Genomic DNA, 14,075 nt, shown 5'->3' on the forward strand with positions numbered 1-14,075 from the left:
AACTCAAATGCCCAGGCTGACTGGCACCCCTCAAAGCCAGCCCAAATATGGGGCAGATATGGGACGCCAAGCGCACCCGCCACGTCGGACCTGATAGCCCGACCCCATCGCAAATTGCATCAAATCCACCAAACCCTTCCTCCTCCTGCTGCCGCCCTCCAACCTTTCCCGCGCCCGTGCCCTCGCCGTCCGCCACCCTTGCTCCCCATCCTCACCACCGGTCCCGATCCGCCGTCGTAGATGTCGTCAGCCCGTCCCCGGCCGCCGTGACGAAGACGCAGTCCACCTAGTCTGTCGGTGTCCCTTCCTCGGCTCCGTCTTGCAAGGCGCAGAATGTCGCTGCGAAAGATGCGGCGATGCCAGCAGCGAGAGAGCACGGCGACGGCGGCGTCGCATGTAGGACGCAAGCATGGGCTCGGAGCATGCGACATGGATGGCGTCCGACCACTGGTTCGACAAGCAAGCCATCTGTCATGCTCGAACATTGATTTCATTTTGGCATGTCCAGTTTGTTGAACTATGATTTACTTTGCTTTGTTTCAAACTATTGAATTCGGACCATTTGTATCGTATGATCGACGTGCATGGATTTGAGGATCGGCATTTGAGGTATGTGGATGTGTGGCGCAAGATATGAGGGGCTGGCGGGCGCTGTCCGCGGACGCGTCTGGACACCTATAGGGGGGCAGATTTGCTAAGTCCGGTTGTAGATACTCTAATCAATCATGTGATTATATAGACGTGTTGACTAGCGTTTGACGCTTTGCTCGTGGACTCGGACGTTCAATACAAAAGGTTCCCTTTTTGTGAGGGGTTCAGATTTCAGACTAGGTGTGAAAATTTATTTGATGAGTATTTGGCCGGTTCAATGAAATAGTGTGATAGCATGTATAATTAAGGATCTCCCTCAAAAAATATATAATTAAGGTGTATATCCTACTTACATGACACTTATGTCAAGGAGAGAGACAAGAAAAAAAAAGGAGCAGGTTCTCATACAAGAACACACCTCCAAAGCAAACAGAGTAAATGCAATGAAGAAAAGGATAAAGACGATTGAAAATATGGCCATCCTAATATCCAATCTTATAGCCAATCAATAGTAGTAGGAGTGACTGCCAATAGCGACTCTAGATGACATGACAACAATGTATAACCTGACATTGAGCATGGTTGATTATATATAATCAGTAATCAACCATGCTCAATGTCAGGCTTAAAATACGCAAATAGCTATATATAATCACTAAGTAGTGATCTAAAATATCTATATTAGTTTACGGAGGGAGTATCAGTTAATAGCAGAGATTTACACACGATAAGATCAACTCCAGCACACACCCTATCCCACCCCGCATAGTCCAAAACACCTATTTCTGCCAAGAACAGGCCAAATTTATGGACTCAGCAACTGAGGATGTAGGGAGTCAAATTACAGTGTCCAGAGAAGCATATGCTAATGGAATTCTTTCAACAATCCAGGTACACATCTATTGTACCAAAGCAGCCTACAATATTACATACCAATAACTGGCTGATAATAAGCCACAGCAATAGCTAATACAATAGAACCATAAAGAAGTTCCACACATGAATAACAAGCTCGCGGATCAAATCGACTGCACAATCCAGTTCGTCGCAGCAATACAAACGACACATGTAGCAATCGCCAGATAACAACCCGTCCATAGTTTTACAAATGATCAAGAAAATAAAATAAAGGCAAGGGGCATTCACATCAAAATCCATGCAAGGCAGCACAGGAAAAACAGCACTGCTTTGGCCCCCAATCATATGCAGCAGAGCATATACTACAGGCATGAGCATCGCCGAACAGAGAGATCCCAGTCCAACCTGCGTCCTCTGTTGCTGCGTGCCGTCTCAGCGACGAAACAAAGCGAAAAGGGAAGAACCTGATGGACCTCTGAGAACCAGGCATTGCCCATCACAGCTGCGTTATTTTTGCCTAACTCGCGCATGGATAGAATGAACAGGGCCCCATGGCAGTTTAAAACCCTCAGCTCCCACGTGTCGACCTCACGTGAGTCACCATAGGATGGTGCCGCCGTGGGGCTCTCCCTCGAACAGCAGCAACTCGCTGCCCCCTTTGAGTGTTGACTGGATCTTGCCGGATATCAGAAGAATCAACTGATATGCCCAGGTGGTTACGCCTAGGCCTCTCCCTGTGCCTTCTGTAAGCCCTGCTGTGTGAGTCTCCACTTGTGATCCGCCTGCCACGGCCAAATAAGGATGCCAGGAAGTCGATGCTCTCATCCAAACTACCTTCTGAAGATTCATAGAAGTCGATCCTCTCGTTCAGGGTGCGATCCATGGAAGTGAAGAAGTTGAGTCTCTCCAAGTCAAATTCATCTCCATCGGCGAACATACTGTTGTTGCTGCCACCGTTCAATTCAAGTACATAATCCCCCATAATCACAGCTCCTGGGTTCGAAGCCCTGATAGTACTGATTGCATCCTGGCGCTCTCTTTCACATTCAAACTTTTTCCACTCACTTGCAAGTGCAGGATCAACCTCACGAGGTTTTGCTGAAGGGTGTTTGGAGTTCACATGCTTGCAAAGTTCTCTATATGAACCAACGAACGAGCAGGCATCATGCACACATGCTCTCTTCTTGCGGTTGAGATACTGACGAGCAGGTTCAACCACAGTCCATCCTTTAACATCCCCACGGCACAGAGGGCATGCAAGTTCCATTGTAGATGGATGCTTGTTTGCTGGTTCTGTGTTTGGAGAAAATGGAAGGTTAAGTGCGGACTCGGCGGAATCACCAAGGGCCAATTTCTCTTTCGCATAAGCTTCTTTGAAGTGTTCAAGACAGTTAGAGTGATGGTAGTTGGTGCCACACATATAAGGCCGGCAACCCTTGTGGTGAGAAGTACAGAGGAGGAGGACGGCATCATGTGGATGCTCCAAGCAAACTGGGCAAGTTGCACCTTTCCATTCTCTTTTCTCACAGGCCAATGGCAAATCACTCTGTTCGTCTGCTTCTTTTGTCTTCCAACAGCTGGAACGCGCATCAGATGAAGATGACCTACCTCGACGAGCTGGGAGGTTTCGGGCTCTTGGAAATCTCGCCATAACTCTGAAACCTGGGGTGCAAGGGAACTGCAACAATGCAAAGACAGATAGCCAATAAGTAGCAGCACATTTAATTGCAACTTCTATATTCTATGGCAATATTATAGACGCATACTTGCAGTATTGAATTATGGCCAACATTTAAGTTGGAAAATAAAGATATTCCATGAGCAACAGATCAAATAATCAGGAAATTTACCATGTTCTAGCAACAGATTCAGTAAGGAATGTGATAGTCTTAAAGACAAATACGACAAAGTTATAGTATTGTTAGGCTCCTATATATAGGAGGGATGGAAATTTGTCCCAATAAAGCAAGTGTTGGGAAGTGGTCCACACACTACCCGGATCCGATGCTTTTCTAGACTTAGCGGAAAATCTCCAAGCCTTATATCCATACTTCACACCAATGGGAAACATGAACTCTGCGTCGATGGGAAGCTCGAACTTCACAACAACAGAACCGAAGAGGAAGACTTGCTCTTTACTGATGAATCATGGTCTGTTTGACTCCTTTACAGAGAACTTCTTTTTAGAAACAAATGGATAAACTTAGATGTTGAATGTGCTTCAGTACACACCCCTAGAAAAGTTTCAAAAGGGTATTTTCGTCCATCCATATAAATCAATAGATTTATCCTCTCTTTTAAGATAATTAATTAGTGCTTAGGGACTAATTGGGTACGTGCAGACCCAAAACCCAACTAAATACTGCGTCGCCAGCCATGCACTCTCATCCTCTCCTGCCCCAACAGCTCGCACCTTGAATCAGCAAGAGGTATGCCAAGCAGGGCCCACATAATATACCCAGTATATTCCTGGAGGAAAAGATCAAATTGCTCTCAATGACAAGTGCATATAGGGGTACGACCCCCCCCCCCCCCCCCCCCCACACACATCCAAAGGATTCAGTTTTCTGAAATACAGAGAAGTTTGTTTCCTTCCTTGCAACACATTTTGGTCCTTTTGATGTTTTCAAGTAACTTTGGGCCTGCTGACATACGCGAGCAGGGTCTCCATCTCAAGTTTTCAGCGCGCCCTTGAAGAACGGCGGTGCCACATTAAGAAATACAGTAATGCCTCTCAAATCCACTTCCCTTCTATCTGTCCAATTTGATAAACATTGCAGAAGTATCCAGCACGAAGGGCTGTTATCTGGTATTCTCACCATTACACTCAATGTCTAACTTTGTTACCACAGATAAGACATGCACAAATTAGCAAAATAGTGCATCACAGACACAATGGTAAGAAATGAAGTTAAACCTAAAGCATATTGATTTCTTGTTACCCAATGACAGACGATGGAGTTTGACCAGACAAATTTATGTATATGGTGATGAGACCAAATTTGTTTTCTAGTTTAGACCAAAGAGATTGTTTTCACCAGATGCTATGTGGGGAATTCCTTAGCAGAGGGGGAAACCCAGAACACCTGCGCCTGAGTTGGAATGGGCTAAAAAGAAATCAAGACTTCTTTTTTATTATGGAAGGGTCTTCTATTGTTAACTGAAGTCGGTTCAATAGAACCTGCAGCAGTCATGTTTTGCAAGAGAGTTTGAGTCGAATCAGCGTTGTATCTGTTGAGGGCATTAAATCCTTAAGTCGCATACATAAGGCCCCCTAGCTGCATCGATTGATGCAAGCTATCCATAAAGTAATATATGTCTTTTCATTTCTCAACAGGAAACAAAGTCTTAAAAATGAGAGAAAAAGAGGGGGCAGGAAAGGAGAATGGCGAATTCAACACACTAGCGGGAACCCTTCTTTGCTCTCTCCTCTGCTCGTACACTGGATACCGTTCCCCCTCGCTGATGGCTAGTCAGCCATCTAGCCATCATGGTCACGGGTATCCCCTTCGATCCGGAGGCTCCACTAGAAATGTTTATGAAAGTATAGTACTAGTAGAACAACCATCATTCTAGACAGAAGGTGCTACGCATATGTTGAAGTGGAGACAGTATGATATGATGAACTGACTTCTCATCCTGTAGTGAACTTAAATACTTAACATTCCACGCATAACAACACAAGATGCTTATACAGCTACATAAAATTAAATCAGCACAGCCATCTAGTGAGCAGCCCTGTATCACCAGCAAGGGATAAAAAGTGTGAGTTCCATAGAATCAAACCATACAAAACACCATAATAACAGTTAAAATCCGAGAGAGTTAGTCGGCAATTCCTAAATCCAAGACTAAAGATAAAACCCGGGGCAAGGCATGGGTGACAGCCGGCATGACAGGACTGCAATTTCTATCAAACCGGCAAGATTGATCCTGGCCTGCAGCAGGCGAGAGGGGACGGGAGGAGGAGGAGTTGGAGGAGGAGCTTTCGCGACGGGGAGGAGAGGGAGATGCGGTTGCACGAGCCGGGGAGGGGAGGAGGAGCTTCCGCGACGGGGAGGAGAGGGAGATGCAGGGTGTAAGAGTGCGTGGGAGACGGTAGGAGTAGGAGGGGAAAGTGGACGATGAGGGGGGCACGGGGGATATACCTGCTCTCCCGCCGAAGTTCCTCCGGGCGGAAGGGGGCCGGCTGCCGGATCTTAAACCAGCGACGAGGTGTGGCCGCAAGGGAGAAGAGTGGATAGGTAGGAGAAGGGCGAGGAAGGGAGACGGGGAGTAGTAGGGGAGAGGAAAGAACATGAGGCGTAGGGGAGGGGGAGGAAACTTGTACCTCCACAGCAGCGAGGCGCGGCGGACCTTTCTGCGGCGGCGATGTGGACGGCGGCGACGTGGGCGAGATCTAAGGGGGGAGAGTGGTGTGAGAAGTAGAGACTGCAGAGCGACCACGCGAATAAACCCCTTTCCCCCCTATATTTTATTTCTTGGAAAGGCGTAATTCCACGGATTATCCTATGTCTCAGTCGATTTATACACATAATAAAATCTCGCTTGACATAGAAAAGTATACTGTTTCCCTCCGTCCATAAATATATGTTGTTCTTTAAAAAAAATCAGATGTATATAGACATGTTTTTTAAAAAAAAGATGTATATAGACATGTTTTACCAAAGTTCTATTCTGACCCTGAGCTTAAATGCACCCTGATGAACCGTAAAATCTAAAAAAATCCAAAAAAATCTAATTTTTTGATAAACTTTGTCAAATGTTTTGTATGTTGAACAAGTTTTAGCACGAAATAACATTCTTGAAAGTCGTGGAAAAAAACAAAACCGGTACTCCAAAATGTTCTCAGAACTACCATTTTTCGAGCATCGCCTTTTTTAAAATTCTTTTTGCCACGACTTTCATGAATTTCATTTTGTGCTGAAATTTTACAAGCATACAAAATATTTGTCAAAGTTTATCACAAAAAATCAGATTCTTTTACTTTTTTTTTGATTTTACTGTTCACCAGGGTGCATTTGAGTTCGGGAGCAGATACTCCACGTTCCATATTTTAGTGTATTTGTTCACTTGTTTTAATTTGCATGTAGTTTATATTGAAATATCCAAAATAACTTATACTTTTGAAGGGAGTGAGTACTAGTTTGTACATCAAATTTATGATTGTTTTCTTCCTAATAATTATAAGGGTGATGGTGGGTTTAATTAGTGTGTTTTCACTAGTTAATTCAGTTCGACAAATATGGTTTCTAGGTAAATATGGTTGTGATACATCGACAAATACGAAATTGATATCTAATTCGATTTTTTATAAATTTATTTTAACTTGATTTTAGTATGTATCATATAATCAAAGGTGACGCGAATTTGTTCAAAAAGAGGAAATGATATTTTTGTTTTGTGTGTATATTTCATAACTAAATATGTCATATCGATCAACAAACAACCAGAAGAATCAAATTGAGAATACTTGGTCAAGAGCATAACTAGCTTCCATTTATGAACACTTACATAGTACAAGTGTAACGTTGGAATCATGGCGGTTTTCTGGTAAGGGTTTTATGGAAAAAGCTGGGAATTGCTTTGTACTGATATAATTGTTGTAGTAAAATATTCATTTGAGTCTACAAGGATGCCGAATGGAGTCAGTGACACTATGATTGTCCTTATTCCCAAGAAGAAAAATGAAGTCGGGCATAAGAATTTTTTGTCCAATATGCCTCTGTAATATCTTATAAGATTATTTCAAAGTGTCCCGTAAATAGACTGCGGCATTTTCTTGATGGCTTGATCTCTCCCACCTAAAGTACTTTCATCTTTAGAAGAATGATCACTAATAATGTACTTGTTGCCTCTAATAATACACTCATTGCCTCTAATGTTTGTATACTCTTCAATCGTCTCGGGATGAGCGTACAAATTATTGTGTGTACAAGCTTGACTTGGCTATGGCATAACATACATAACGGGGCGGCATATTTCTTGATGGGTTGATTGATTTGGATTTCTCTTCGAAATGGATTAACCGAGTTATGAAATGTATGACCACAAACAATTTGATGCTGACTAGTATTGGAAATATGCCGTAGAGACAATAATATTGTATTATTATATTTCCATATTCATAATTAAGTGTTTATATTTCATACTATAACTGCTATGATTATGGAATATGTGATTCAATGAAAAACTCATATGCACGTGTGAAAAAATAAATGGATAAAATAAAGACTCCTCGTATCACCTCTAAGGCTAGCTCAAGTGTTGTTGGTGATCACATTTTTTGGATTCTAGAATATCGTTAAGACCTCCTCAAGGGCGGCCTCACCAGGCTGGCTCGCGAGGGGCGGAGAGATCAAGGCAAGGGACACCTCGCGAGGTTCCTGTGACGCAAGCCGTGACGACTGGAACCAGGCGGGCGCCAACACGTGCAATGTCCCCGTTTTCTTTTTGGTGCTAAAGGGGCAAGCGCAGGCGAGGAGTCCCGAGGCATCAGGCAAAGGTTTTCATATCGACGCAACAAGACCAAGACCAGCAGGACGGCAAGACGGAGGTCAGCGTGGAGCCCAAGACGGCGTCACGACCAGAGCCTTCGGCAGGCGAAGACTATTTTTGTCAGGATAGCTTGTACTAGTTGTCTCCCTTCGAATTTGGCCGTTGTGGGATCCCTTCCCGCTCAATATTTGGGAAGAGGATCAGGGTCTCTATAAAATAGGACTAGCCACCACCATATGGGAAAAGAGATTTCGATCCTCAACCACACAAGCACACCAAGCACAAGAACACCTCTCCTCGTGAGGCTGTTCTTCCCTTGTACTGTTCATCCTCAGCCCAAGAGGCAATCCACCACACCACACTGGAGTAGGGTATTACACCACAACGGTGACCCAAACCAGTATAAATCTTGTGTCTCATGTTCTTTGGTTTGTCGAGCTAGGCCGTGAGATCGTAGAGTGTGCGAGCTAGAGAGGGGGAGAGATCTTCGTGCGCACCCCAGTGTCCGAACCTCAAGGGTTTTGCCGGAACCCGAAATCCGACATTTGAAGCGCCAGGTAGGGGTGCGCCGGAGTTTCTCTTCCCTCGGTTGATCCGCCAACGTCCCGAGAGTCCGATGTCCGGTGATCCGAGGACCAACGCCGACCGCTGGGCAGCTTGGCCGGCCCGGGCAGCACCATCCGCCCAAGAAGACCTCAACCCAGCGCCCCAGGCGACGCAGTCAAATGCCGTCCACCCTCACTCCACGACAAGTGCGGGCGGCCGCAAGGGCCTCAAGCCACGCTGTGGCCACGGCGCCGCACACTCGACGGGAACAAAGCGAACACGAGGGCCGCACTCACGGTGACTCGGGAGCTGCTGTGATGCCGACTGATGGAGAGCGGCCAGGACGCCTTGCTAGAGCGCGTCACCGAGCTACTGGATGCCGCGGCCTCGGGAGCGCCGCCCTTCTGCTCCTTGCTCATGCCTCAGACCATGACCGGATCGCATGGCGGGCCTCGCCGCGCCCGTGCACCCCCAGGTGCGCCAGGAGGCTTCATCGACAACGGCGCAACCAGAGGCGCTGGGCGCCCACTCGCACCCGCGCTACCTCCGATGGGCGCGGGTACGAGCGTCGCCACCCGCGGCCACGGCGAAATGCCGCCCTACCATCCTCAGGGGCGGCGCGACGTGGAGCGTGGGGCACTTTGGCGAGGTCTTCGGGGCGACGGCCTCGGAGGCCTACGTGCCCCGCATGGTAGACCAGGAGTATGCGCTGGAAGATGACCCTGACTTGTTCCTCGAGCGGGGCTGGGAGGATGAGGCACTGGAAGTTGAGGCCTTCCAGGAGCCCCCCGAGCGCGCCGTGAGCCTCACCAACCATGCCGGCGACGACAGCTACAGGGTGTTGGGGAACGTAGTAATTTCAAAATTTTCCTACGCATACGCAAGATCATGGTGATGCATAACAACGATAGGGGAGAGTATGTCTGCGTACCCTCGTAGACCGAAAGCGGTAGCGTTTATCAACGCGGTTGATGTAGTCGTACACTTTCACGATCCGCCCCGATCAAGTACCGAATGTACGGCACCTCCGCGTTCAGCACACGTTCAGCTCGATGACGTCCTCGCCTTCTTGATCCAGCAAGAGGGGCGAAGTAGTATATGAGTTCCGGCAGCAAGACGGCGTGATGACAGTGTTGGTGAAGAACAATCTCCACAGGGCTTCGCCTAAGCACTACGAAAACTATTACAGAGGCTAAACTAGAGGGGACGGGGTTGCCGGCACACGGCTTGGTGTTTCTTGATGTGTCTTGGGTGCTAGCCCTACCCCTCTATTTATATGTTAAGCCTCGGGGTCGAAACTTGGTGTAAAAGCCTCCACAAAGTCGGTTTCACCCGAAAGGCAAGAGTCCTTCTCGGACTCCAGGGCCAGACGCCAGGGTTCCCGGCGTCTGGACCTAGACGCCAGGGACCCTGGCGTCTGGCCCCTGGACTCCACAAAACTTCCTTTTGCGCTTTCCAAAAACCTTGTGGGCTTTCCCCTTTGGCCCAAATAAAGTGTCCTCGTACCCAAACATTTCGGGAAACATCCGGAACCCCTTCCGGTGAATTATTGAACCCTTCCGGAGACTAAACACTATTATCCCATATATCAAACTTTATCTCCGGACCATTCCGGAGTTCCTCGTCATGTCCATGATTTTATCCGGAAGTCCGAACAACATTCGGTTACCAACATACATAACTCATAAATACTATATCGTCAACGAACGTTAAGCGTGCGGACCCTACGGGTTCGAGAACTATGTAGACATGACCGAGACACTTCTCTGGTCAATAACCAATAGCGGAACCTGGATGCCCATATTGGTTCCTACATATTCTATGCAGATCTTTATCGGTCGAACCGCATAACAACATGCGTTGTTCCCTTTGTCACCGGTATGTTACTTGCCCGAGATTCGATCGTCGGTATCTCAATGCCTAGTTCAATCTCGTTACCGGCAAGTCCCTTTACTCGTTCCGTAATACATCATCCCGCAACTAACTCATTAGTTACATTGCTTGCAAGGCTTATAGTGATGTGCATTACCTAGAGGGCCCAGAGATACCTCTCCAACAATCGGAGTGACAAATCCTAATCTCGATCTATGCCAACTCAACAAGTACCATCGGAGACACCTGTAGAGCACCTTTATAATCACCCAGTTATGTTGTGACGTTTGGTAGCACACAAAGTGTTCCTCCGCATAATCTCATAGTCATAGGAACATGTATAAGTCATGAAGAAAGCAATAGCAGTAAACTAAAATGATCAAGTGCTAAGCTAACGGAATGGGTCAAGTCAATCACATCTTTCTCCTAATGATGTGATCAACTCATGTCTATGGTTAGGAAACATAACCATCTTTGATCAACGAGCTAGTCAAGTAGAGGCATACTAGTGACAGTCTGTTTGTTTATGTATTCACACATGTACTAAGTTTCCGATTAATACAATTCTAGCATGAATAATAAACATTTATCATGATATAAGGAAATATAAATAACATTATTATTGCCTCTAGGGCATATTTCCTTCAGTCTCCCACTTGCACTAGAGTCAATAATCTAGTTCACATCTTTATGTGATTAGTTCACATCTCCATGTGACTAAGGGTTTACTAGAGTCAATAATCTAGTTCGCATAGCTATGTGATTAACATCCAAAGAGTGATCATGTTTTGCTTGTGAGAGAAGTTTAGTCTATGGGTCTGAACATTCAGATCCGTATGTATTTGCAAATTTCTATGTCTACAATGCTCTGCATGGAGCTACTCTAGCTAATTGCTCCCACTTCCAATATGTATCCAGATCGAGACTTAGAGTCATCTAGATCGATGTAAAAGGCTCGCATCGACGTAACTCTTTAGGACGAACTCTTTTATCACCTCCATAACCAAGAAATATTTCCTTAGTCCTCTAAGGATAATTTTGACCGCTGTCCAGTGATCTACCCCTAGATCACTATTGTACTCCCTTGCCAGAATGATGCTAAGGTATACAATAGGACTGGTAAACAGCATAGCATACTTTATAGAACCTATGACTAAGGCATAGGGAATGACTTTTCATTATCTTTCTATTTTCTGATGTGGTCGGGTTTTGAGTCTTTACTCAACTTCACACCTTACAACACAGGCAAGAACTCCTTCTTTGACTGTTCCATTTTGAACTACTTCAAAATGTTGTCAAGGTATGTACTCATTGGAAAAAATTTATCAAGTGTCTTGATCTATCTCTATAGATCTTGATGCTCAATATGTAAGCAGCTTCATTGAGGTATTTCTTTGGAAAACTCTTTTCAAACACTCCTTTATGCTTTCCAGAAAATTCTACATTATTTCCGATCAACAATATGACATTCACATATACTTATCAGAAATGTTGTAGTGCTCCCACTCACTTTCTTGTAAATACAGGCTTCACCGCAAGTCTGTATAAAACCATATGCTTTGATCACTTTATCAAAGCATATATTCCAACTCTGAGATGCTTGCACTAGTCCATAGATGGATCGTTGGAGCTTGCTCACTTTGTTAGCACCTTTAGGATCGAAAAAACCTTCTGGTTGCATCATATACAACTCTTCTTTAAGAAATCCATGAAGGAATACAGTTTTGACATCCATTTGCCAGATTTCATAAAATGCGGCAACTGCTAACATGATTCGGACAGACTTTTAAGCATCAATACGAGTGAGAAAATATCATTGTAGTCAACACCTTGAACTTGTTGAAAATATTTTGCGACAATTCGAGCTTTGTAGATAGTAACACTACTATCAGCGTCCGTCTTCCTCTTGAAAATCCATTTATTCTTAATGACTCACCGATCATCGGGCAAGTCAATCAAAGTCCATATTTGTTCTCATACATGGATCCCATCTCAGATTTCATGGCCTCAAGCCATTTCGCGAAATCTGGGCTCATCATCACTTCCTCATAGTTCGTAGGTTCGTCATGGTCAAGTAACACGACATCCAGAACAGGATTACCATACCACTCTGGTGCGGATCTTACTCTGGTTGACCTATGAGGTTTGGTAGTAACTTGATCTGAAGTTACATGATCATCATCATTATCTTCCTCACTAATTGGTGTAGGAGTCACAGGAACAGATTTCTGTGATGAACTACTTTCCAATAAGGGAGCAGGTACAGTTACCTCATCAAGTTATACTTTCCTCCCACTCACTTCTTTCGAGAGAAAGTTCTTCTCTAGAAAGGATCCATTCTTAGCAACGAATGTCTTGCCTTCGGATCTGTGATAGAAGGTGTACCCAACTGTCTCCTTTGGGTATCCTATGAAGACATATTTCTCCGATTTGGGTTTGAGCTTATCAGGATGAAACTTTTTCACATAAGCATCGCAACCCCAAACTTTAAGAAACGACAACTTTGCTTTCTTGCCAAACCACAGTTCATATGGCGTCATCTCAATGGATTTAGATGGTTCCCTATTTAATGTGAATGCAGTTGTCTCTAATGCATAACCCCAAAACGATAGCGGTAAATTAGTAAGAGACATCATAGATCACATCATATCTAGTAAAGTGCGATTACGATGTTCGGACACACCATTACGCTGTGGTGTTCCAGGTGGCGTGAGTTGCGAAACTATTCCGCATTGTTTCAAATGAAGGCCAAACTCGTAACTCAAATATTCTCTTCCACGATCAGATCGTAGAAACTTTATTTTCTTGTTATGATGATTTTCCACTTCACTTTGAAATTCTTTGAACTTTTCAAATGTTTCAGACTTATGTTTCATCAAGTAGATATACCCATATCTGCTCAAATCATCTGTGAATATTAGAAAATTATGATACCTGCCGCGAGCCTCAACACTCATCGGATCGCATACATCAGTATGTATTATTTCCAATAAGTCAGTTGCTCGCTCCATTGTTCCGGAGAACGGAGTCTTAGTTATCTTGCCCATGAGGCATGGTTCGCAAGCAAGTGATTCATAATCAAGTGATTCCAAAAGCCCATCAGCATGTAGTTTCTTCATGCGCTTTAGACCAATATGACCTAAACGGCAGTGCCACAAATAAGTTGCACTATCATTATTAACTTTGCATCTTTTGGCTTCAATATTGTGAATATGTGTATCACTAAGATCGAGATCCAATAAACCATTTTCATTGGGTGTATGACCATAGAAGGTTTTATTCACGTAAACAGAACAACAATTATTCTCTAACTTAAATGAATAATCGTATTGCAATAAACATGATCAAATCATATTCATGCTCAACGCAAACACCAAATAACACATATTTAGGTTCAACACTAATCCAAAAAGTATAGGGAGTGTGCGATGATGATCATATCAATCTTGGAACTACTTCCAACACACATCGTCACTTCACCCTTAACTAGTTTCTGTTCATTATGCAACTCCCATTTTGAGTTACTACTCTTAGCAACTGAACCAGTATCAAATGCCGAGGGGTTGCTATGAACACTAGTAAAGTACACATCAATAACATGTATATCCAATATACCTTTGTTCACTATGCCATCCTTCTTATCCACCAAGTATCTAGGGCAGTTCCACTTCCAGTGACCATTTCCTTTGCAGTAGAAGCACTTAGTTTCA

General features: G+C 44.6%; 1 protein-coding gene across 2 annotated transcripts; it reads right to left on the reverse strand.

The window, feature by feature from the left end:
- Positions 1-1,574: 1,574 nt before the first annotated feature.
- Positions 1,575-5,906, reverse strand: LOC123060530 (uncharacterized). Of its 2 annotated transcripts, none has more exons than XM_044483286.1 (2): positions 5,780-5,906; positions 1,575-3,127 (listed from the first exon to the last, which is right to left on the reverse strand). In XM_044483286.1, the coding sequence occupies exon 2, from the start codon at positions 3,098-3,100 to the stop codon at positions 2,018-2,020; it is 1,083 nt and encodes a 360-aa protein (XP_044339221.1). In that variant the 5' UTR covers positions 3,101-3,127; positions 5,780-5,906; the 3' UTR covers positions 1,575-2,017. The 2 variants fall into 2 exon arrangements, with proteins under 2 accessions (XP_044339221.1, XP_044339222.1); XM_044483287.1 differs by having other exon boundaries at positions 5,598-5,828.
- Between the last annotated feature and the right edge of the window lie 8,169 nt (positions 5,907-14,075).

Source organism: Triticum aestivum, chromosome 3A (genome assembly GCF_018294505.1).
Source record: "Triticum aestivum cultivar Chinese Spring chromosome 3A, IWGSC CS RefSeq v2.1, whole genome shotgun sequence".
In the NCBI taxonomy this organism is placed as follows: domain Eukaryota; kingdom Viridiplantae; phylum Streptophyta; class Magnoliopsida; order Poales; family Poaceae; genus Triticum; species Triticum aestivum.

What these genes read in the sequence shown, in the direction of transcription:
- LOC123060530 (XM_044483286.1), bottom strand. Translation starts at nt 3,100, where the DNA reads ATGGCGAGATTTCCAAGAGCCCGAAACCTCCCAGCTCGTCGAGGTAGG.